Source organism: Arthrobotrys flagrans (assembly GCF_004000055.1).
Source record: "Arthrobotrys flagrans strain CBS H-5679 chromosome Unknown unitig_0, whole genome shotgun sequence".
Classification (NCBI taxonomy): domain Eukaryota; kingdom Fungi; phylum Ascomycota; class Orbiliomycetes; order Orbiliales; family Orbiliaceae; genus Arthrobotrys; species Arthrobotrys flagrans.
In genome coordinates this window covers 170,767-196,188 of record NW_027137550.1, presented here as the reverse complement: position 1 = coordinate 196,188, position 25,422 = coordinate 170,767, and the positions used below count along the sequence as shown (strand labels likewise).

Sequence of the window (25,422 nt, the reverse complement as noted above, 5' to 3'; positions counted from 1 at the left end):
ATGGCCGCCTACGAGTCCATGGACTTCTTACAGTTTGAAGACGGTGATAGACAAGATACTTTCCATAAGATGCTCGCTGCCACTGGCGCATCAATAAGCCCATTGAATACTACAGCTTCGTTTGACCCTTCGATATATTCAAAGCCAGAATTCGATTTCTTCACAACCTCAGAAACTTCCACACTCCCACCTTCCTTTTTCTCTGTCGAGGACCCTCAGTATACTGGATATCCATTATACCCATTCACAGAAGTTCCACGCGCCGCATACCCATACTACGGCGAGGAACCCACTCTTTTCATCCAGCCACCTCCTTTACCTTCCAACTATCTCGCCAACGAGCTTTACAGAGGACCAACCTCACCCTCTGTAGCTTCATCTGCTGCTGAAGGTTTTGACTTTGCTTCTGGTCGGAGCAGTATCGCCTCTGGCGCTTCTACTTCTTCATCCGACCACGGCTCGCCTTGTATGGCTGCTCAAGAGTGGGCCATGAACGCCGAAGACATGTCGACTTGGACTGGTGTCGCTTGGGAGCAACAGCCCGAACTCAAGGATACCTGTGTCAGTAAGTATTACGAAAGTAAATCACCGCGAGCTACTGGAGCTTTAATTAACTTTCAAAGTAGATCCATCTTTGATCAACAACACCTCGAGGCAGTCTTCTGTTGAAGCTTCGTCGGTTATTCCAACATCGCCAAAGCACTCCAAGAAAAACTCAACCTTCCGTGTTTCCCCATACCCAACACCTTCCGCCACATCTAAGGGACACAGAAGGTCACCATCTAACCACTCTGCTGAAGATTACTTCCCCCACACCCCAGCCATGAGCCGCGAGGTCTCTGCCACCTCCAAGGGAGCCGCCAGCCCCGAGAGGATTACCTCCAGCAATGGCGCCGCTCACAGCGACAACTTCTGCACTGCTTGCGGAAAGGTTTTCAGAGACCTCAAGGCCCACCAGATCACTCATATGGATGAAAGACCGGAGAAGTGCCCAATCCCAACTTGCGAGTACGCCAAAAAGGGCTTCGCCCGCAAGTATGATTGCCAACGACACACCCTTACACACTACAAGGGAACAATGGTCTGCGGCTTCTGCCCAGGATCCGGTCTCCCCTCCGAGAAGACCTTCAACAGAGCTGATGTCTTCAAGCGCCACTTGATGTCCGTCCACAACGTCGAGCAGACTGCTCCAAACGGCAAGCCAAAGAAGGTCAATGGCCGTGGCGGTTCTGTTTCCTCTTCTGGATCTCCTCGCGCTCCATCCTTCCAAGCCGCATACAAGGATGTCACTGGCAAGTGCTCTACTTGCAATGCTACCTTCGCCAACGCCCAACAATTCTACGAGCATCTTGACGACTGCGTTCTATCCAAGGTTGTCAAGCCAGAGCCAGAAGGTGATATCAACAGTCACAACCTCGGATCCGTCAATGATCTTGAGGAAGTCCAAGAGTCCTTGGCCGCTCATGGTCTTTTGAACGCCGATGGCGCTGAAGTCAACGAAGGCGAGATCTCCGAAGAGGAGGAGGAAGAATCCGAGGATGACGATGACAAGACCGATCCATCCTTCGGTGCCAGGAAGTCCAAGAAGCAGCGCAAGAGCCTCACCGGTACCGGGGTTGCGGGTCGGTGACAATTAACACGCACCCGGGGTGTCGATTCGCACGCCGGGAGCGGTAACTCCAAAGGTGGTGTTGTCTTGGGCGCCAACAGCAAGATCTCAAAGAAGCAAATGATGGCTTCTGGTGGTCGCAAGAGGAGAAGAAACCTTCCTTCGGGTTGGGGAGTCCAACCTGATCGCATGGTCACAAAGAGAAGATGCCTCCAAGTCTACGATGGCAACAAGCTTCTCTGCAGAGACGAGATGATGATGTCCTCCGCTTGGGAGGTCAAGGCTAACCTTGCTGGTGGAGAGGCCGAGGTTAGCGACTTGGATTACTGGACTGTAGTCCGTGCCAACGCCTTCCACGATGCGGCAAATGAGGCCAGAGATGCTTAGAAGGAGCAACAGCATTAGATTACTACCTAATTAACATTGGATGCCTTGGCGTTTCCTTTGTAATCATCATTCCTTTCATGTATCATTCTACACTTTTACGATGTTGCACTTGTGTAACTGGCGTTTATATTTTTCTTTCGTGTGGGTTTACAATCACTGGGGCTCCTTTAGGAAGTTCTCTGGGTTATGTCTTTGGAGGCTAGCGATTCTATCTTTTCCTTTCCTTTCCCTCTCTCCTGTATAACAATACCTACTTTTGCTTTTAACGGTCGGGATTTCTACTCATTCTTTGTTTTCAACGGTGTTCAGGGCTACTGGGAAATAAAATCGGGGAGTTTTTTTTTTTCCTTTTCATTTACTTAGGAGGGCAAATCCAATATAATAGTAATGGAAAATCCATTTTCACTATTTTCATCACGAAGGAAATATCCCACCTGTTTCGCTGCCTTAGAACTTCGAAGATCTCAAGACCGCTGGTGACGGCACCCACCATCGAACCTTCTGCTAGCCACCTCGCTTAAAAGCACTGTCCGCCAAAGAATACCAACAAGAACGACAAGTCGGTGTGTGTGCATGTGTGACCCAGAATCCTGAATGCAAAAAAGACTCACCCGAGTATTACGGTTGGGCTGTAATATAAATCGGGTTTAGAGTAAGTGGAAGTAATAATTTGCGAGATAGATTATTAAATATAACAAGATCTCCCAACCAATCGATCTAGAGATGTACCCATGCAGCTAGAGATTTGGAATAGGAATGACCCGTTCCGAATACTTAATTATCCTTGTATCTACACAGTATTATGTTGAGATAGCCAAGACGGCACACAAATCGTCACAGGCAAGTCAGGGAAGACGAAAGAAAAAAAAAGGGGTGCACGGCTAACTTTTAACTAGAAGCGACTTGAGATTCGATTCAATACCTGTCTTCTGCACTTCTGGATATTCATTAACTGGGTTACCCATAGTCCCCCCCCAAAAAAAAAAAAAAAAAAAAAAAAATCATCATAAGACCGGGAATACCTAATATTTCGGTTCAGCCCTCCCGTCCTGTTAGGCCAGAATCCGATGCAGTCGGATTAATTCTCCTTGACTTGCAGTCTGTATACTTTATTCTGCGTGTGTCTCTGCCCTGCTTATTGACTTCCCAAGCAGGTGTAAGCGGCGTGCTACTCTCGCCTCGCCTCCCAGGGCTGCTAAAATGAGATTTGGATCTTGTGTGACACGAGGAAGATAGGCTTTGATATGATTTCCAAATAGACGGGCTTGATTTTAACTGGCCCCCTTTTTTTGCATATCCTTGGAAAGACAAGCGGTTTTATCCCCAATTACTTAGGTTGAAGGGTTCATAGACAAATATCGATGCTACATGCTTACAATTGAGGAGTTTGTGGCTTGCATGCTGCGTTGTCAAATGGAAAACTCTCGAAAAGAGGCCGTTTTCTAGCTCCTGCTTGTTTTTGTGATTGGCTTTTAAAAGCATGTTGGTCCACGATAGCCGACGAGAGGGTTGGCCAGAAGCAAATGAGGCGCTTGGACGGTATGTTCCAGCCAGGTTACCTGCCACAAATAATGGGAAATCGTATTTTGCCTTGCTTTCTACTATGTACCTGCCTGGTTATTTCATTTACCAAATGATCACTTACTTTTATATCGTTGAAGATGCCGTTGAAAGGATAGCGAAATGCGGGCCCCATGGTTTCGATGAATAACAGTTTTTAGTTATTGCATTGCAGGGCGGTAAGGGTTAGTCGGTTAACCCACGATAGGAATGAAATCGTGATCAATTGGATATAGGCAAAGTATTTGGTAAAGTTAACTCCTAAGCTTAATCCCCACCCTGGGCGCCTATGGTACATGGACCCTATATTGACAACTTAAAACCCTTCTTCTGCATGCGGCCCCTTTTTTCTTTCCTTCGACGGTAGGTTAAATTCTGCAGAACATAGAACTTTTGTGATCAAGGGTCTGTATGTATGTACCTAACGGCGGCTGGGAGGGGTGTTTATGGGGTCCTTGCATATGCACAAACAACGGATAGAGAATGTAATTTCGTCTCAAATTTGGTTCACGGGATCTTGTTTATTGTTCGGTTTCGTATTTTTAGTTAAAGTAGGATTATGGAGTATTGTTTTTTCCCTTGATCCTAGTTTGACGAGCTAGTTTTTTCTTTAGTTATTGACATCGATCGAGGTACTCTGTACATGTACAGACTGTCCGGGGAGTCAGAGGTATCTTGTACTTCGGAGTATTAGAAGGATTTCATATCTGTCCGGAGCCCGCCCGGGCAAGATAGGCGCTGTTCGAAATAGGAACTTGATGATACAACTTTGTAGTTTTGTCGGAGTATATCACCTGTTACCTGTCACCAGTGGTTAATTTAGTAAGTACTCCGAACTTGACATGCAGATCATTGTGAGTCTCAAGGGACTTAGATACATAGCTCGGAGTCTCCTTAAAATAACACATGTAACCAATATACTCACTCCCCATGCACAACCCTCACAAAAAGACCTCGGATAAACCTCATTCCAATATTGGCCAATTGGAAGACTAGCGACTAAGGGTTTTTGGTGGATTTAAAGTGCATTCACTGTTTGTTCTAATCTAGAGAGGTTTGGGAGGATTTTAGTGATACAATGATGACATGATTTTTGATCCGGCCTATACCTAGCTAGCAATGTCAAACGGATGATGACTGAAGGAGGAGAGAAGTGTATGTTTTAGTGGTATACGTACCGGTGTGGTTAATCCGGAATTTCATAAGCCCGGATAAGTAACTTTACGTATTCTTGTGGCAGGATTAAATGCAGCACAGTGGTATTGGCGGATTGGCAAGTACTGTATTAACTATGAGAGGTGGCTCAAAAATCGTCTACAATTCATATGCTCATGATAATAAATTTAGAAATATAAGAGGTAAAATATGAGCAATGTACGGTTAAAGTCTATGCAATGGAAGTAAAAAAGCATAACTATACGTAGGCGCAATGCAACTCTAGGCGAGAATATGAGTATATATAGAGTATATGCACTGCTATATTATGTACGACGCGAAGTCAAAGGAATACTTTAAATTTTTGTGTCTACACGGCCCGGGCTGCCAAGTATAAGAGCGATATATACATACGTATTGTATAGCCTTGTTTTGGGTACACTTTTGGCTTCCGTCTTACCGTGTGCTTATGCATTTGTACAGGTAGACATATTGAATGGTGGGTTTTGACTGGAGGGCATGTCTGATAGGTTGATAGGGTGGTTTGAGTTTTCTTGGACTGGGCTTAGATGATTTCTATTGGGTGCTTAAGTGGTGTGGGTTTGGGAAGAGCGGCGCGGAGAATTTTTTGGTATACATTGAATACGCAAGTGAAGGTCGAACAATGATCATATGATTGGCTTTTCCACAATTCTTTATTTGCCGCGTGAGTCTGTCTTTATTTTCTATCAGGGTTTGGTTGCATGTTGATGGGTATGCGAGTGTATATGATAGTCTTTGGGAATTCGAGCCCTGAGCTAGGATACGGGCTCCGGGTACGGATCACTAGTGGCATATCGGCTGTGAATATAAACCCCGTAATATTGCGGCCGGTGGGTTGTAACGATACTAAACTCCCCGAAGGCCGGTTGTGATTGGGAGGTAGCATTCAATATTGGTCAATATTGCAATTGTACATTTATTCTTGCTAAATACTTGAGAAAGGGCTAGCTAAAGAAGTTCTAATTTTTATGAATCTTCACGTTTAATGCCTCCATTCAGGCTTCCACATTGCCTTTCCTCCGCTTGTTGGGCGTCACGATTTTGAGGACCAAGTACCATGGCATTATCTGCCTTCAATTTCGTGGCGGCATTTCTTACCGCCTCAATGAATTTATCTTCATTCAAGGCCATGTTCTCTTTACGTTTATCTCGTAATCGTTCGATTTCTGCAAGGCATTGGTCCGTATTGTCTATATTTGTATCCTTTGACGTGAGAACAAGAGTGTCTTATATCATCTGACCAGTGCCGGCAAGGGTTTTGCCCAGGGTATCGAGATATGGAGAGAATTTACTGTTTATTGCTTGTGCGTAGCGGAGACGGTTGTTTTCTAGTACCGGGCCAATGTCGAATGGATATTGTACTTGATGGCGGGATGGTCGGCTGGGCGGGGGCATTTCGATTTGGTTTCCTGAAGCCTGTTGGTTGTTTATCACCGGCTGATTTTCCTACAGTTGGATATTCCCTTGAGGCTGGGCTTGGGATTCTGTACCTTGGTTTTGGGTAGGTTCCTCAACGATCCGGGTTTCGGCTTCTGGATTATTGATATTTTCGTTTTCTGTCCCTTGCGCATTTGACTTTGGTGCTGCTTGTTGGTTATTTCCCAGCGGTTCTTCTCGAATTAGTGACGCTTGTTCCTCCTCTGCTGCCTCCCGAGCTGGCTTTTTCTTGGGCGATGTCCCTTTGGTTACCCCCTGGTTTTCCGAAGGAAGAAACTAAAACTTGGCTCACGTGATGGGTTTAGAAAGCTTTTTCCTGTAGAATATTGACCACCGGGTGCTGATCTTTGAAGGGTTCTGAAGCTTTCGTCGTATGTGAAACCTCCCTGGTTTTCATTGTTTATACCGAAGGAGTTGCTTATGTCGCTGATGCTGGCCTAATATGTATATAGGTTTGGTCAGATAATTTGAGAGGCGATAGGGATTTGTGGTTGTGATTTTAAGGGTACTTACGTGACCGGGACTGTGCTGATAACGGGGGCTGGGTCTCATCATCAAGTTGTTGGATTGAGTGGGCTATCGGTGAGGGTGAGGGGGTTAGCTCTCTACATAGTAGGTTTGATTAAATGGAAATGGTGGGGCGTTTTACCCGTAATCTTGCTTTTATTCTTCCTATTTGGTAGCAAGGTGATATCGTGACGGTGATTTGGTTAGCATATCTGGTAATCGCGTAAATATATTTCTGTTGTGCATGTTGTGATACGTACGGGGATTTCTCGGAATACTTGGGGGCTGTTACGGGCATTCCTTCTCTATAATGCGCCGGTTTTGTCAAATGTGGTTAATCGAAGGGATTCTTTTCGAGAAAAGTGTCTATACATCAGCTACCATATTATCGAACATTCTTTGGAGATTTTCAACTTGATCTGCAAGCCGCTTGGTTTCGATTGCCTTGATTTCCTTGATTTTTGGTCTTTTGATGTGTATTAGGTCGGATTGGTATAAAACTCAGCTGCTGTTGCTGCTGTTGCTGGATCTGAGGCTCTATATTTATTGGATGTGCTTGTATTTGCCGCTGCTGATTTAGTACTGGGGTCTGCGGTTGTTGCTGCTGATTGTTTACCGGAGCCTGCAGCCGCAGCCGCAGCTCCTGAAGTCCCTGACAGACTGAAGGAAATTGTGCTTCTATGTACCGCACCAGATCCTGGGGAGGTGGGAATAGCCTAGAGCCCCCAACCTCTATTTGTGATAAGCTATCAGAGTAACCACCTTGGCCATAAACATAGGTCTCCAACTCCCCAACCTCAACGGGGGTTGTACAGGCCCAGACGTAAGAAACATATGACTGATCAGAAGGTTGACGAATATTGACTGATTGTGAGTGCTAAAACCAATATGAAACAAGTTTACGTGCAGCATGTATGAGCATATGCCAGTTTCGGGCCCGAATACATATGCCCAATGATTTGGAAGCTTCGAAGCCCCAAATTCTTGAGATCTAAGTCCTGCCTTCATTGTTACGCAGATACACACGTTGCTCATGCGGCTGTGGGTCTCGTTGGGCTGTGTTGTGTTCGTGCGTGGTATATTAGGAAACTCAACACAAAACCATAGAGTGTGTTGTGTTTGTCCGATGTTTGCCAACACCACATCAAACAAGCGCACACCCATGAGCCAAGATATTGGAGGTGAACATGAATCGATATCAATATCACTTGCACAGCTAGCTATGAGAGTTTTCACGATGTGATATCAAATATACTATGTCCTAGGGCATGGCTCGGGTTTCATATATACGGTAGAACTAAAATAGGCGATCTTATCGTAACGTTTGGATTTCTCAAAATATTTCTTTTTGTGGAGAACGCTGGTTTATCCAACTTGATTTCGATTTGCAGCTAATTGTACTCAGGCCATCCGGGCTAATAAAGTATTCCATAGTACCAACCTCTGCACTTCGACTAGCTGGGCAACTTGCCGGGAACCTGCTGCAAGAACCCCTCCTAACTAATCCTAGGAATATCCTGCGTCATCGCATCGTGGACCTGAGACTGATCAGTCAAGGATCCTTAGCCTAGCTGCAACGTGCGCTGCCATGCAACGTGCGACGACAACACACACCTGAGGCGAACCGGTCCATCTTTTCTTGTCTTCTTGTCTTCTTCGAGTCAACTGACTGCCGCCTTGTCCTAAGGCTTTGAATTTTCCTGAATTTTTGACGCATGTACGTGAGGAAGAGTGCAGGACGGGAGAGCGGAACGAATGTGTTATAATTATCCGGTCCATACCCTCTTTGATTCGAATGCTCCGACAATATTTTTTCCAACTAGGATATTACGTATATTTCCGAGTATCAAATTATACAAATTTACAACGATTTCGACTTATTACCATCGGATATTTCTTCTTAAGCTAGAGTTTTACCTATATTCTTACGCTTTCTAAGATTTCCAGACTTCTATCGTGTTTAACTCGTCAGCATGGGGCGCAGAGACAGAGATCGAGACTATAGCTATAGCTATGCCAAGGAGGAGCCTCCGGACAGCTATCAAAAGTACCATGAACAAACATACTGGCCGGCAGAGTCTTCAGCATCAAGAGCGTCTAGCGATAGATATAGTTATGAAGAACCCTACGAGAGATATAACCCACGTCCTTCGAGGAGACGTTCGCGGAGACGTTTAAGAGATTATGATGGAGCCGGGGATAGTGTTCGGCCGGGGAATAAAAGGTTGATTATTGCTTGTGACGGTATGAAAAAGCTCTAGTGATAGTAAGTTACTTGCGATAGGAGTATATAACTGACATACAGAGTAAAGGAACATGGCAGGATTCAAACGCCGAGTTACAAGATGGAAAGCTAAAGCCTCCGACCAACGTAACCCGAATATGTCGGGCGATTAAAACCCTATCTGGGTCAAATGTACCCCAGATCGTTTACTACCAAGCCGGTCCGGGTTCCTCGAACAACCCACTAGACAAGATAATAGGCGGTGCCCTCGGCGAAGGTGTTGCCCAAAATATGAGAGAATGCTTCTCTTTCTTATCAAATAACTATGCTCCCGGGGACGAGATATTCTTCATCGGCTTCTCGAGAGGTGCTTTTACGGCCCGCAGTGTGGCGAGTATGGTAGCTGGGTTGGGAGTCTTGACGAAAAAGGGTTTGGAAGCGTTTGCCGTCATAATGAAGGATTATCAACATAGATATGACAAGGGATATAAATCCCCCCAGCCCGATTGTCCGTTTCCGAACAAACCCTCAGCAGCAGACCCGGAGTATGTTGAACAACTATACAGACTTGGAATGACGATTCCGAATGTTAGAATCAGAGCGATAGGGGTTTGGGATACTGTCGGTGCACTGGGTATTCCAAAGATCGGATGGCTTCAAAAGTTGGGCATGCAATCGAAGAAAACGGATGAAATGATGTTCTATGATACGAGTCTTAGTCCCATGGTGGATTATGCATTTCAGGCGTTGGCGTTGGATGAGAGAAGAGGGACTTTTCCACCGACGGTTTGGGAATTGCCGAAGGGTTCACCTACGGTTTTGAAGCAGACTTGGATGGTATGTACTTTCAAGTTCTATTTTGAAGGTTTCTGCTTGAATATATGATGCTAAGAATGATAAAAAGCCTGGAGAACATAGTAATGTCGGCGGCGGCTGGGACGATCAAAACCTCAGTAACGTAAGCCTCGCCTGGATGATCTCAAACTTCACCCCATTCATCGACTTCGACGATACCTACATCTTCACCGAATTCGAACAAAACTTCCTTTACTACCGTCAGAAAAAACTAAAACCTCGCGCCTGGGGGTTCGGAAAAATTTATGACAGTATGGAAGGAATATACGCCCTCGGTGGCAGTGAGTCTCGAACTCCAGGAGATTATACCCGATGCGACCCATGTACCGCTGAAAGAACGGGTAAATTTTTGAAAAATACGCGGGAGACGGTACATGTTAGTGTTCGAGTACGTGTGGCGTTGGGAGGATATGGAATTGATGATGAAGGGTCATATCATCCGAAGGCGCTTAGAAATTGGAAATTTTATTATGATGATGAGATTGGAAGGTATAAATGGGTGAATAAGCTTACCGGGGTGGAATTGTGGGAAATGGATTTGGGACCCGTGGAGAGGAAGTTGTTGGAGATGTATCCGGATGTTTATAGTTATGTGTTTGATGATGGGGAGGAGGGGAGGTGGGTTGAGGAGCCGAGGGTTAAGAGGAGGAGTTTGGGGGATGGGGTGGTGGATGAGGTGCAGCAGATTACAGGGGCTATTAAGGGATTGTTGAAGTGAACACTTCTTTGCGGTTATGGATTTATGACATTGGGATTTAGTTTAAAAATCGTATATAGCGAGCGTATGTTGTATTTGGACTGGTTATTGCTTTTATATATGAACGCATCTAAGTTGCTAGTCAATAAAATGTTAATGGCGATGGGTTAATGTTCACAGCCATCGAAGTATCAGTATATTGTAACATTAAGCAATGAGAGAATTCAAGGTAATCTACAAGTTCTAAGACTCTCCTTGCACATATGGGCTATTATTAATTGATATTGATCTGCCCCTTCTTTAGTGATCGGTGGAGGTAGTTCCTTTAAAACTAGGTCGAATAGCTCTGGGGGAAGTTGTACTAAGTTGTCCTTCACGAAGAACACCGAGATCTTGCTGATCGGGCTGCTGAGGGATGGCAGTTCTCGTTGTTTGAATGTCGCAATTTGGATCCCAGAGGTAAAAGACTAGCATCTTGCCAAATCCCGGCTTTGTTTTGTCTTTTCATACGAATCCTAGGGTTCTATGCTGGTATATATTAGGAAAAACTATAGCTCGGTTTTTCTAGTAGAATTAAGATTTTAGTGAAAGCAAGGGAGCATGTTTGAGAGTCGAGATGAAAGCAATCGTGGTACCTTCGTTCGAATCCCACCGAGTTCCTGGACTCCATAATCTTCCATTTGGTGAAGTAGGTTCCATGTAGAGTTATGCAAGTCTTTATTTCGATGCCACCCTCCACCTTGATAAATTCGATCGAACGGCGAGAGGACTATGTTTGCTATTTTCACGATAACTTTGACGGTTTTGCCGTTTAATGCGGTTCCTTTGGTGATTGTCGGTGGATACCAATTTTCATCATGTTGGGCCTGGCCGAAGTCCCAGATCTCAGCTTGCTTGAAGCGTCTGTACTCATTCCTCCATATACTCGGAGTCATCATCGGAGTCATCCTCACTCTCCTCTCCGCCATCGTCGCTCTCTTCCTCTACAATTTCTTTCCACTTTCTCTTGTTTTATGTATTCCCTATACTTCCGATTTCTTTTCCATTCTGCCCCTCTTCTGTCATTCTTCTTCTCCCTTTCTTCGAATTTCCTTTTTTCTTCTCTTCTGTGACAAGCTCTTCGGTTCTGAATTGGTATAGTTCTTGTTCTAATTCTTCTAGTTCGAGGTCTTCTAATTCCTGTTCTTCTAGTATATTCTCCTCTAGTGCGTACTCTTCGTTAAGTATCGCTTCCTCTAGTCCCCTTTCGTCCTCTTCCTCATCAATTTCGCTGTCATAATTAGGTGGACAACAATCTCCATCTCCATCGTCCTCGCTGTCGCTAGGACCCAATCGCTGTCTTCATCCTCTTCCTGGATCCGGTTACGGTTACCGTAAAGATAACGGCTCCGTTGTCTGGCGAAACGTGCTTGAACCCTAGGAGAAAACTGTTTTCCACACTCGTACTGTCCTAAGAACTTGTTCTATTTCTTTTCGAGCACTGAGATAGGAATTTGGACAACATTGCCCTCTCCAGTTTCATCTTGGCTAAACTCTCTCGGTTCATCTGTTTGATAAATTTGATCTTTCTTTTCAGCTGAATCTGCGAGAAAGTGATTAAACATTGGATCGAATTTGGTGAAGATCTTTTAAAGGACAGGGTAAAAGAGCTCTTTTTCTTCGGGCTTTGAGAGATTGTTGACAAGATGTGATTTTGGTTTGACCGTTGACGTGGACTTGGAATTCTGAGGGGAACCAGCAGAATCGGGTGGACCAGATGTTTGAAGATGATTGTTCATGTGCGTCTTTGGGACATTGAATTGGTTTTCCATCGGTGCTTATGGTTATTCCGTAGATTATTGGCCAGAGTGAAGGATGAACGAGGTTCAAGACTTGGCCGTTGGAGCCTGGGTGCCAGTCTTTTTGGTTGTTGGGGATGTTTTCCAACGTTGAGATGGCTTAAGAATTTATACCGTTCAATTAGCATCAATAATGGACAGTATTGCCGTGCAGGGTACGAGAGATCTTTGGATTAAACGAGGGAATCTAGATTTATTGTCACGGGGAAAGCGATAATGAAGAACTCTCTTACGCTCTTCATCAATCAACCCGTCCACCTTCCAAACGGCACCAATATGCGGCCCAATACAAGATCCACTAGCGCGAAGCTTTCAACATATGGTTTATATCAACCTATCACCTCTAGTTATTCGGTTGCAAATGTCTAGATCGATCTTGCCAATGTTCTGAATGCATATATTCAAGGTCATCGGTATCCTATAGCGGGATAGCCTTAGCTGGGGGGCTCCTCATATATCGTAGATTTTTCCATGCTGCTTCTCGGAACCACTTTGCCATTAACGTCCGGTTTCTAACCTTCTCTGTCCATTGTGGGTTTCAACGCATTGTGCGGAGAATAGGCGGAGGTTGAGGTTGTGGCGGGTCAATGGTCTGGCTAGTGGATGGGGGTATTCGATTTTGGTTTCTGCCATCTTTGCGTATGCGCAAGTCAAGGTGAACTGGAACTAAGTCGGGAAGACAAAGGTAGAAAAGAAATGCGAATGCCTCGGATGTGTTAACGATATTATTGTTTACGTAGGATCTTAAGCTTGCTTGTATATAACGAAGTTGAACTCGGGCACGTACGTGTCAACCTCGTAATGCTAGCTGTGGGGTGTTGACATTGTTGGATGTTCTATTTTCGGTCATCCAGGCCTGGCTCATTTTGAGTCATGAACGGCCCGCACGATCTCGGATGTATTTGGATTAGGTAATCACGAGCTGAGGCTTCCGCCCTTAATGAAACGTCTGAGATGGTGATTGTTGAGCTAGCTTATGTAAGAGTCATTTGTATTTGGAATTTGTAACGGAGAATATTACCGGTTGTGGCCATGTGGGAAGGATTGTGATTGGCTAATTGATGGGCAACAGGTATGATGAACAAAAAGTGAATTCGTGAATCATGGCTCAATACGCAGTCAAGTGATGCTGCGTTCGCGTTCGGCCTTATCGTTGGAGTATTTATTAAGATAACTACCATCTTAATTTTTATGTATTGATTATATAATCCTTCAAGTTTAAAGTTCTTATATCTTTCAAATCTTTATACTGTGCATAGCTATAGGCTACGAGCAGTTATAAACCAAAATATGTCGATATTTGAATATTTCAAGATGGCAAATTTAAAGAGAAAGCATTCGTCTGCGGAAGAGCTGCTCGAATCCCCGAAGCGGTCGAAGCCGGCTGTTGAAGATAAAACGACGACACCGGTTTCATCCCACGGAGACATATTCTCATTTTGTCCGGCAGAGATCAAGCTTCAAATATTCAATCTGCTCGAACAGACAGAAATCGCAAATCTTTCACGGTGTTCGAGATCCTTTTATGCATTTTCCTGGGGACTACGTATAAAATCCGTTATTTTGGATGCGAGGTCAATCAAAATATTCCAGAAAGGTGGCTTGGGTGAGCATGGCTGTCACCATGTACGGTAGGTATCCTGGTATTATCTAATAGGCTCTATTCATTAATACTTTTGAAATCAGCTCTGTGCGTCTAGGGAAACGATATAAGTGGTCAAAGAATGCGTCCAAAATGGGGGCCCATTTTTGCTGTGGTAACGTCAATACGAATGGTGCTTTAGACCAGATTCGGGCTGTCCTCAGTCTATTCCCGAATCTACAGCGGTTATCACTGTCCTACAATATACCCAGTGCGGCAGAAAATAATACTTACGTTGCAATTTTTAACGAGATTTCTCGCCATCCCACCCTGTGGAACACGCTTCAATATCTTGGAATTGAAGCCGTTAAGATACCAGAGATAGATCCTAAGGGGTGTTATCGCACAGTGGATGAACTTTACGAGAAACTTTATTCGGGACTATCAATTGAGAACCAGAAGTTCCTCGGTGAGAAAGTAGCGGATAATGAGGTTGGGAAGCTTTTGAAAGAGAGGTTGGAGGTTCGAGGCTTCTCAAAGCTGAGGAAGGCTAAAATATCGTCGAATTGTCTTGCTGGACCTATGGCACATCCTAAGTCGGCATATATGAAGCGGACAGTGTTTCATTATATTCCACTTTTGTTTGCGCCTCACTTGCGGACCCTTCATCTCGAAACAACGGATTCTTGTCCTATATTTGACGTCTACGGATTCACTGAGCGTGATGACTCTAAAGGCCGATCGAAAGTAGATTTCGAAGCTGGACTTCTTGATATATTCTCGAAAATCACAAGACTTTCACTCACCACATATGCTTCACCGAAACCAAAAGACATTCAGCGACTAGCACAGAGATTCCCTAATCTGATAGCTTTGAAAATCAAGATGTTTAACGATAGACCCTGCGACGGGTACACTAACAACCGTATTCCATATACTTCGATTAAAGACTTAAAACGGCTGAAAACTTTGTCGCTACCGTGGCCTAGAGGTGATGAAGGATGTTTCCCTTTTTTGAGGTTACAAGGACAAGTAAAGAATTGGAGGAAGGCTGGGTTGGATTCTTTAGAGAGAGTTGACTTTTTTGGGAAAAGAGATAAGGCTACGGGGTATGCGAGGGTGTGGTCTAATACTCATGTATTTTTTGAAATTCGGGGTGGTAATATACGCGCGAATAAAGATACGGCGGAATATAAATATGAGGACTGTCGCCGGAGGTAACTAGGAATGGTTTGAAGATATTAGTTGTGGATTGTGGCGATGGTTGTTTTATCCTTAAGAATTTTTGATCTATGATTTTATTAATTACCTTAGTCGGCATTTGACGTTGAAGAATTCGAGGTATAATCATGCTGTTTTTTCTAGAAGTTGAGCTTTAGTTTGGAAACTATGATTTTTTTGAAGTTGATGTTGCATTTTCCAGATATGTCGTTAGGGGGCAATTGAAATGGCTTCGCAAGAGATATTGGTATCGATGCCTTCCGAATTAGCTTTGTAAGCAGCAGTCTGAAGCATCTACGTGCATAGGAACATGCCTGATTACCGTTAACAGCTGGAAAAAAAAAAAGACAGACAATTTGGACATTTCACGAAACGGCGACTACAGCCTATAGAGCTCTACGAATATCTAAATGGCTCCTGGGATCTCAATCTTTGGTATCACAAACCAAACACCTCCACGGTTTGTGGTCGAAGTCCGGTTACTACAAAAAGCAGGTACCTCGTTTCAGCTTTAGAGTCCTAAACCAGCATACGGGATTACCGAAAAGACTTACGGCTACTGCTAGGGTACTTCCGGTTCCGTTAGTGCTTCTGGAATTGTAGGGGTGGAGGATCCTAGGAATATTCGAATGCAAGAGCAAGGTTTTAGTTTTGGCGGGTAGGCATTGCATTGTATGAGATTCGGGTGGTATCGGCAATGCAAAACGGTTCTGGCGTGTGTAACGTTGGGGGCTTTGATAGAGGGGTTTGGCAGTGTGTATCCGAAGACGGCGAATATGGACCTGGGTGGTTGATTCGATGGGGGGATTTGCCGCTGGATCGAGGAATTGTGGAGGTTTTGCTGAGTTAATTAATTAAACATGTTTGAGTGGTGGATGGGGCAATGTATCTTGTCGACCATCTGGGATGTCTAACTCCTAATCCCATACTCTTGCAATAGCGGTAAAATGGAGTTTCTGTGTAACTATATAGATCATAGGAAATAATTGTTCCACGGTAGATTAAACGTAACGTGGTGTTCCTTTATGCGAATGCAATGTGGGGACCTAGGGTTTAGCGAGATATAGCGATATCGACGAGGCGGGATCGGATCGGGAACGATATTTTTTTTTTCGCCGGTATTACATTGCCATAATGGCCATGTGTATCGGAAAGAGATGGTGCCGATATGAGATTTAAGTCTTAGGATCATCCCGGATATCATATGATGTTGCAGGTTAGAGTCTTTCTTTTTCGATTCCCAACGGTTTTGTGTAACTGCGTCGGATGGCTCTGGGGTCTGTTTCACGTCCTATGGTAATTTCCTTCTCGAGTGTTCCTGAAGACCAGCGGTAGTGGAGGAATCTTGGTTCTGTTTAGCATTAAATTAGTTAACTTGGTATTTCGCTAGTCCAGGAGCTGAATCCGAGTTCCTGATGGAGCGTCATGGTGCTAGGAAAATCTAATCGAGAAGGACTGTGTACCGAGCGATGTGGAGTGGTTCTGGAATGAAAAATAAGTCATATTGTCATTTGCTATTGTGAGGTAGTAATATGGTCTCTAGGAGGCTACCAGCTGTACATAGGCAAAATGGACGGTATGGAGCGGTGGGCGGTAGGCCCGCCTACAAGCCGGAGGAAACGCAGGTATTTATTGAATGAAGGGTCTAAATAGCAAGAACTCGTGCTTGTGGATAAAACATAAGGTGTTGTAAATTGATGAATGTTCGTCTGTATGTGTATCTATCGTGAATATAAAATAGCATGTCGCCTCTGGCAGAACCCAGCATAGCATATTGCAATTTATAGACAAAACGAATGAGTGCGCCGTACGCCAAGTTGCGTTGAACAATAAAAATGCAACAAATCAAGTTCCACTTGAGGCGGTAATTAACTAGGGGGAACTTCCATCGGATGTTACCACAGATGCATTCGGTGAAGTGATTTCTTGCCTATCAGTTACATGTGATTGTGCTGCCCCAATCTTTGGACCCGTCTTCAGTACTCCCGCTGGACTAGCATTCACCGAATATGCCAAAGGCATAATCATTACCAACCCTCGCAACGCTCGCATGGTCGACAACCAGTTCGGACTGAGAGCACGTTTCGGGATGATCGACTCAGCGTGTAAAATATATTGAGCCCTCGTGGATGTCGATCTCGGCTGCGAAAGGGCGTTAAGAAAGTCTCGTGGTAGACTAGATTTAAGAAAATGTGAGCTAAGGGGTTTGGAGGTGTAATCTCCCCGTGGTAAGGGGCAAATCGTGTAAGAATGCAGGAAAGGTCATTCATGGCTAAGGCACGATCTGGAAATGGTGTTCGGGAACGGGTATTTGGGGTTGATACATTGTGCTTTGGAATAAGTGTATGTTAGTCAGTCGGTGTTTTGAGGTTGTTCGGTCAGGGGTTAGTAGTAATTGTACAAAGAAGGGAAGTTGCTCCCCTGTATTAGGGATTCCGTTAGCTCATATGATTTTCATTTGAGGTTGATATCGGGTCACCAAGAGGGATCGCGTGGTTAAGATTTATGGTGTTCGTGTCCTAAAACGTTGCATTTTGAACATTGACTGTGTTGTCCGCGGGAAAAGAATGGATTTTCAAACAGGCAGGTATTAGGTACATTATGACGTTACCCACATAGAGTCTCTCTAGGCAATCTACTTTCTATTATACATTAGTAGCTTTCGCTCGGAAAATTAACCAGCATCCAAGGGCGATCTCGATTGTGAAGAAGACCGCTAGTAAATCAAATGCAAACCCGCTGTTCACATGATCTGCGCCCCATCCTCCGAATTGTGTTAAAAGTAGAATACCAGCTGCCCCGCAAAGAGAATACACTCCGGAGATAGAGCCTTTGAATGCTAGGCGATGTGGTTTTGTGACGCTTTTGGGTGCTGTTGCAGTAGGATTCAAGGAAGTTGACTCATCTATTATTGGAGGGGTGGCAGCGCTTGCCTCGATCTGCTGCAGAGATGGCGAGTGCGACGGGTCCTGTATAGCATTTCCAATTAATGCTAGGGAGGATACTATGGCTCCTATTTGTCCGATTCCCATCATGGCGCAGTGTAGGTAGGCCCAGCTTCGATCCGCTCCGACGGATAGGGATTGTAGAGCGCTGAAGGCGGCGCATGAGAAGAAGCCTAGAACAGCGGTCGCTAGTAATGGATACTGCGGTTCATAGCGATCTGAGAAATATCCGACTATCGGTGCGAAGACAAGTGCGGATAGCTGTGATGTCCCTGTGAGCATGGCTGCAAGGATGTAGGCTTCGCGACATGACTTTTTATAATTTGGATCAGACGGAAGGACGGGAGGACACATTCCACGTGCTCGCATCCACTGATTAACATAGAGTGGGATGAATAGTGATATTCCAACCGACATTGACCTGGTTTCGGAGTTGAGTTAATTGGTATGAAATGGAGACAACGAGGTTGTCCGGAGATATATCTTACCTTGCCACAAACCCGCCGAGGTAACCCAAGCCGATCCTCCAGTCTTCTCTGCCTGCTTTTAAGGCAAACCACAACCCTTGGAAGTAGGTTCTGAGGGAGCCTTTCCACGAATTGGCTCTTTCGGAATCGCCGGGGAGCCCTGAATTCCAAAGGGAATCGTATCCTCCAGTTCTTGACCTCGAAGAGCTTCCGCTCTGGATGCTCCTGGTGTCCGGTAACAAGGAAGATCTTTCATGCGACCGTCCGTCATTTCCTCCTGTTGCATCTTCAGGAGCCTCTTCGTCGCCGCCAGAGCTAACTGCATCGTTTTTTGTGGCCCTCCAGTTTCTCCATAGCCTCAAAAGATTTCCGATCTTCCAAAACTCTCGATGCTTGCCACCAACACCACCTCCTCGTAGTCCTATAAAGACTATGAGGGCTACTGTCCATGCTACACAGGCAACTATATAGAATGTGTGCTTCAAAGCATTTGCTCGAGTCATATGCTTGTCCTCAGATAACTTTGTAGGAAGTGGCAAAAAGAAAATCAATGCTATGAGGGCTCCGCAGCCGGTCATGAATCCGACAACCCCACTAAGCTTGCCAGTAATAGGTTTGGGAGCGAGTTTTGCTTGTTCTTTTTGTTGTTGACGTGACCGGCTTCGACTTGGTGGCCGCCATTTGGCTGGTCGAGCTCCTGAGGTAACTAATGTCGAAGCAGTGGATGTAGAAGACGAGGATCCTGCCTGCGCCGAACGATGAGCCGAGCTTGCACGATCTCTATTCGACGCTGAGGAAGACGGATCGGAAGTGACAGGGAAGTTGGGATAGCTGTAATGTCGTGTATGTGTGAGCCTTGGTTCATTAGTTGACTTGGAAGGAGGAGAATCCGGCAATGGAGCGGAAATTTCTGGGAGCACGGCTGTGACTGAAACGACCGTAGCGGATGCACCCATGGAAAACAAAATCCGAGCCAGTACCAGGCCTGGGTAGACGGATTTTACTTGTACCACCACCACTAGGGACACTCCCACAAGAATATATCCGGAAACGGCAATCTGTGTGTGTGTGAACAACGTGCACACCATCAGCAAAATGTCATTTTTAGGCTCGGAAAGTCAAAATGCACGATATCGGATGCAAGATCAACTGTAGTGCTAAATAATCGATATCGTGCATGCCGAAAGATATTGGAACTAACCATTCGTGTTCCTATTCTGTCACTCAAAGTCCCCCAAAAGATGACCATAAAAATGGCGACTATCTCGTCAACGAAACCAAGAGTGCCCACGATGCTCCCGACTCCATCTTGAATGCCGAATAAATCTGTAACCACAAAGCTAAGGGAAGAGTTCAAGAAAACCAGGAAGGATATCGAGAATAAACATATTCCGAAGAGATATGTGAGTGATGCATGGAGTGGAATATGTGGTGCAAACGGCAGCCTTTCGCGCAGACGTTGAGCCAAAGGCTTCGAGGGCTTCGGGAGTTTTGATACGAGGAGGTCCACTGCTCGTGACATCGACTGTCGTTTGTAACAGCAAGCTCGCTCTTTCGAGGGATGCTGGTGTCAAATAAAAGATGGTATACGAAGTCGACTCAAACTGTGATCATGAGGACGGGTACTGTACTGTAATGAAAGGTAAGATTTGTGAGATGGGTGGGCGGTTCCAGTTCTGGTGGTTCTGACAATCCGGCCAACGGCATGCGCGGCACTTCAAGTTTCGGAGTGCGCAAACATGCACAGGACTGCGGACCGGAGACTTGTTCTTTCATAGCAAGCAAGCAGAGGGAAAGGAAGTTGAGGGAAAGGAAGTTCGCGCGGGTTCACGCGGAGTCCGGAAAGCCTGAACCAACCACTTCGAGCATACCATTACGTGGTGGCAGCAAGCATACATTGTGGCTAGTGACTCCATAGATGTGGCGGTGAAGAAACTGTGGCTGCTGCCACACAGAATAATCCAACAGTTGAGGTTATATTGAATTCGAGTCATGTCGTCGAAATAAACCTTGATCATGACGGAAAATTAAAAAAAAAACAAGCGAGCTGCTGTTCGATATCAGCAGCAAATCATTCGGACATGTTCCCAAATCACATTTTAGTCCTTTATACAATTTAGCTGTCTCACCGTCATGTCGAATCAAATCAACATTATTTTTTGCCTGCTCAACATCTGCACTGTGATGCCTGGGATCAACAAGATCCTAGTCGGTGACCCGTAGCACAACAGCCCGATTGATTCTAGAGAATGGTATTCTGTCCTCTGTACTTGCATTGACTGTAAGCCATTTAATTTCTGTGAAAGGCGAACCTTCCTTTTATCGCGTTAGATTCCCGGCGTTTGTAATATAATACAGTTTGCCTGGCATGATTCAAGTTATCGAACTACAAGGACTGAGTACCCCGGGATTCTCGAAGCCCTATAGCCACTTTTCACTAGGTATGCTTGGATTGACGATATATGGCAGCGGCAAGGTCGTAACAATATGGCTTTCTTACCAGGTAATTCACCCCCGGCATAAGTTGAGAAAAAAGGTAGAGCTCCGGGTCCCTAGACACTTTCTAGGGTAGGGCCCCTTGTAATGCTATACTCCTTAACAGATCCATAGCTCTATTAAAGCTATTATAATGTAGTTGAGGCAGACATTTTCAACTCGGACTTCAGTCAGACTTAGAACTGTTCTCCGCAATTAAGTCCGATATCTCCATACCATAATTATAACCATTTACTGAACCTATCATGGCAGTCCGTGTTATAGTATTATCCGTAGTTTTCTCTAAGAAGAATTCTCTAAATGAATTATGCCTCCATGTGCGCCTAGAATACCGGGCCGTCAAACACTGGGTCGTGAGAAGAAATATCTAAAGTCAGTGATGCGAAGTAATATTTTCAACCCAACTTGGCAACGTCTTTCGCGGTTACACAATTTATATACACAAAGCAGCGGCGTGCTAAACCTTCTATTCACTTAGTCGAGGAAGTCGCAACGTTTGATCAATTCTCGCATGCACACTCCCCCACGTGTGTACAAGTATCATGGCTACACAAAACTGACAGCTGCAACTTTCCTGATCTTCCCACGCATATTTGACACCATGTCAGTGATTTCTGCAATTTGGTGCCAGATATGGAGCTTAAAACTACTAGTCCATGGTTCGTTCTACTAAACTTCTCGAAAAAGCAAAGGCTAGTGTAAAACGAGAGCTACCTGCAACCTGAGCTTCATGATTGCGATAACACGTTTCCCACTATCCTAGCTATGGAAGCTACCCGCCCGAAAACCGCCGCAGACTCAAGAAAAAGAGCAGCCTTACCGCTCGTTACTTTATCTGCAAGGGGTACGCATGATATGGATGCTTTCGTTATCAAAGATGTGGCCACCCGCACGGGCCCGTTTTGCCCTTGTGTCCTGGAGTCAGTTCCCATGCTTGCTCGGCCGTTTCCTTCTGCTCTGAACCAGTTACAGCGGCCGGAATTAACGAATGTAATTATTGTAGTTGACAGCGCTTTTCAAGATCAATTGGGCAGATTGTAGACGACGTTGCTGTGAATATCGATCTAGAACACGATGATTGTGCCATCCGGATGTTTGGGACCCTTCTTCCCCTTCCCACCTCCTCCCGTTGCGTCAGAAGACACATGAAAACCACCATGGACTGGTTTCGTAGACCGGATTCGATTCAAGCCGAGCTTGACGATCCTCATGCGCGGCTTTCAAGAATGTGAAAATTTCGTTTGCGAAGTTTGTTTTTTGGGGTCGCTGAGGTTATAAAACCACTGGCGATCGGAGTCGAATATCAAACTATTCCTCAATATTATCATAAACATTTTGGATACACCTTTACGATATATTCGTATTGGCACTTTTGATCAAGAAGCCTTTGTAATATTATACGATATCGCCATCACTGCTGTTTCGTCTATTCGCACTATCTTGTCTTCAATTATTCTATCTAGTATTGTCGATTGTCTAATATCCATTGCCTTCCCTCTTGTATATCATAATGGCTGCAGTAACATCGGACGAGCCCAAAGAGGTGGTTTCGGATACTTTTCTAGCTAGCAACTCGAAGGAAAACCTTCACCGCGGTTTGGAAACCTTTGAAACCCCGGTAGCTAGCAATGGTATTCCAATTGTGGACGTCGAGAGTCTCGATCCCATCTTTGAGGCTAAGAGTCGTGCGATAAACAATGCGATCCAGCATATAGGATGGGGTCGCTATCAATGGAAACTATTTATGCTCTCTGGCTTCGGCTGGTTTGTCGACAATATGTGAGTTGTAGATTGTTCTAGAATAGATTTATTGCGAGTGTTGTATGACTGACTTTAGGTTAAAGGTTCATGGCCGCGGTATCAGCTACCCTTCCTACGATTCGAATAGAATTCAATCCTCCAAACCAGGGTGTATTCTTATGCCTCGGCCAACAGATGGGACTGTTAGTGTGAGTCTTCGCTCGATTTTGTATCCTAATCATACATGATTTAAACTGACATAAATTGCTTCCCTTAGTGGTGCCTTTGTATTCGGACTGGTAAGATCTTGTTTTAACAACCATATTTTCCTAATAACGCAGCTGTTAACTTATAGCTATTAGGGATCCGATGCTATTGGCCGCACGTTATCATTCAACATGACTCTGCTCCTCGCTTGTATTTTTGGATTCGCTGTGGCCGGTGGCCCGAACTATATCGGTGTCGCATTTCTCATGGCTGTTGTGGGTCTCGGTGCTGGAGGCAATATGCCTATCAACTCCACTCTCTTTCTTGAATTCTGTCCGCAAGAGCAACAGTGGGTTCTTGCGGTCTTGTCCATTTGGGTTAGTTTTTATCTCTGATAACTTGAACGCATCCTGGGGTGATTGGCTGCTAATCTTTTGATAGTGGTCTCTGAGTTCTGCTTTCCTGGCTCTGCTTGCCTGGCCATTCCTTATGAATTTCTCTTGTCCATTGGACACAGAATGGGGAAAATGTCCCCGTTCGAAAAACATGGGCTGGAGATACCTGTACATCACCATTGCAACCTTCGCTCTGACTCTATGGATGGTCCGGTTCTTCTTTTTTAAGCTGCACGAGTCTCCAAAATATCTCTTGGCACAGGGACGGGACGCAGAAGCTATCGTTGTAGTTGACGCTATTGCCAAGCAGAATAACAAGGAAAACATTGTATCAGTTCACAAACTTGAGGAAATAGAGGCGAATATTCGCCTAGTTAGGGGCTTGCCACCGAAAGTGGAGATTGGAGATGAAAGGGAGGCACCCGAAAGGAAAGGAGCTATAAAGGAGACCGTGCAGTTGTTTGTGAAGAGTTTTTCTGGCTTGAGTGGGAAGCAGATTAGAAGCCTCTTTGCTACGAGGAAGCTTGCTATCAGTACGGTTATGGTTATGTTGCTTTGGATGACACTTTGTGAGCTTTCCTTCCGCTGGATTAAAAGGGTTTCCGCCGCCCTACTAACTTTTAATTTTGCGTTATAGCAATCTCCTGGAATACCTACAATCTCTTCCTACCCGTCTTCATTGCTCAGCAAGGTATGGATACTGGGGACGCGTCCTTGAATACCACCTACAGAAATTATGCCTTGATTGGAATTTGTCAGATCCCTGGTTCTTTCATTGTTGGGTGGCTTATTGAGCAGAAAGCCTTGGGGCGTCGTGGGGCCCTCGCTTTGGCATCTTTACTCTCTGGGGGCTTCTTGTTCGGATATACGCAAGCAAAAACTCAGAATGTTAGTTTGGGATTTCAGTGTGCATCGGGTAAGTTTTTCAATCTTTACTTTGAAAGAAACCCAGTTAGTTCTGTTGCTGATACAAATAAATGTGTAGCCGTTATGCAAAATATCATTTGGGGCATTCTTTACACCTACACACCGGAGATCTTTCCTTCACCACAGAGAGGCACTGGAGTCGGACTATGTAGCTGTCTTAGTAATCTGGCTTCATGCTTCGCTCCGGTGCTTGGATACTACTCGGATGTGGGGAAGACGACGATTTATGTTTGTGGCAGTCTATTCGTTTTCGCAAGTGGTCTGGTTACTGCCTTACCATACGAAAGTCGGGGGGTGGCTGCACTGTAGGGTGAGTTCATGGGATAGATTGGTATCCTATGAGGGCCTTTCTATCCAACCTCCCAGGGGTTCTTGCCAACTGCATTGAATGTTTTGAAATGGAGGAAGAGTTTTTGGTGGAGTACTAAGTTCTAGCGGATTTGACAGAGTTTTGGAAACCAGTAAAAGAAGCTGGGAAAGAGACTGCAAAAGAGGTATTGTTTGGGTCTTGTTTTGTTTATATTAAGCACAATACTTTCACCCTTCATTAATTCATACCAGAGGTGACAGTCTCTAAGCTGTGTTCATCTGTCGCCTGAGCCTTGAGCGTTACAGTTTCCTTATTGCATTGCATACATTGCATCGTGCTTCGGTTTTCTTTCTCAAGTTTTGAAATTTCCTCAAACCGAAGAGTATCATTGTACCTCGACACGAAGTGTAGTTGACTTATCCGTGTACCTTTTCTTTCTTTTCTGTGGTTCCAGTGTACTTAATATTTTTACTACTTGTTCTTTTTACAGTACTCTTACATTTTGGTGAACACTCGTGAATTGGTTGGGTCTTGCTCATGCTCCAAAACCTCGTGCGATAGCTAGATATTGATACTGAAGATCACCCAGGCAGCTACGCTCAACTATAAAGTCATGTACTTACATATGTGTGAATATTGTGGTAAGTGGGTAGGTATCCAAGGACATCTACATGGACAAGACCACGAGATATCGCAAAAGAGATTCCCTGGGTACAATCAGAGGGATTCACATCGTTTCATGTTGAAATGTTGGTTTACATTTGGCTTAAGCGTCTGGAGTCTTATTGATTTCGTGCTGGGATTTTATATGGCAACACGGT

At 44.9% G+C, this 25,422-nt stretch overlaps 4 protein-coding genes across 5 annotated transcripts; 3 read left to right on the top strand and 1 right to left on the bottom strand.

Moving 5' to 3' along the window:
- DFL_003172 (uncharacterized protein) lies at nucleotides 1-1,996 on the top strand (the record flags this gene model as incomplete). 2 transcript variants are annotated; one of them, XM_067632072.1, is made up of 3 exons in its annotated part: nucleotides 1-565; nucleotides 627-1,622; nucleotides 1,686-1,996. In XM_067632072.1, 3 exons carry the CDS (start codon nucleotides 1-3, stop codon nucleotides 1,994-1,996), a joined length of 1,872 nt encoding a protein of 623 aa, XP_067490378.1. The 2 variants fall into 2 exon arrangements, with proteins under 2 accessions (XP_067490378.1, XP_067490377.1); XM_067632071.1 differs by having other exon boundaries at nucleotides 624-1,622.
- Nucleotides 1,997-8,670: 6,674 nt separating this feature from the next.
- On the top strand, nucleotides 8,671-10,494 carry DFL_003171 (uncharacterized protein; the record flags this gene model as incomplete). Its single annotated transcript, XM_067632070.1, has 3 exons — nucleotides 8,671-8,941; nucleotides 9,010-9,758; nucleotides 9,826-10,494. 3 exons carry the CDS (start codon nucleotides 8,671-8,673, stop codon nucleotides 10,492-10,494), a joined length of 1,689 nt encoding a protein of 562 aa, XP_067490376.1.
- A 7,265-nt stretch (nucleotides 10,495-17,759) lies between these two features.
- DFL_003170 (uncharacterized protein) lies at nucleotides 17,760-20,048 on the bottom strand (the record flags this gene model as incomplete). The annotated part of the gene is made up of 3 exons (XM_067632069.1): nucleotides 17,760-18,480; nucleotides 18,548-19,584; nucleotides 19,728-20,048. 3 exons carry the CDS (start codon nucleotides 20,046-20,048, stop codon nucleotides 17,760-17,762), a joined length of 2,079 nt encoding a protein of 692 aa, XP_067490375.1.
- A 2,484-nt stretch (nucleotides 20,049-22,532) lies between these two features.
- Nucleotides 22,533-24,600, top strand: DFL_003169 (uncharacterized protein; the record flags this gene model as incomplete). Its single annotated transcript, XM_067632067.1, has 7 exons — nucleotides 22,533-22,801; nucleotides 22,867-22,971; nucleotides 23,040-23,061; nucleotides 23,125-23,346; nucleotides 23,411-23,933; nucleotides 24,002-24,280; nucleotides 24,350-24,600. 7 exons carry the CDS (start codon nucleotides 22,533-22,535, stop codon nucleotides 24,598-24,600), a joined length of 1,671 nt encoding a protein of 556 aa, XP_067490374.1.
- Between the last annotated feature and the right edge of the window lie 822 nt (nucleotides 24,601-25,422).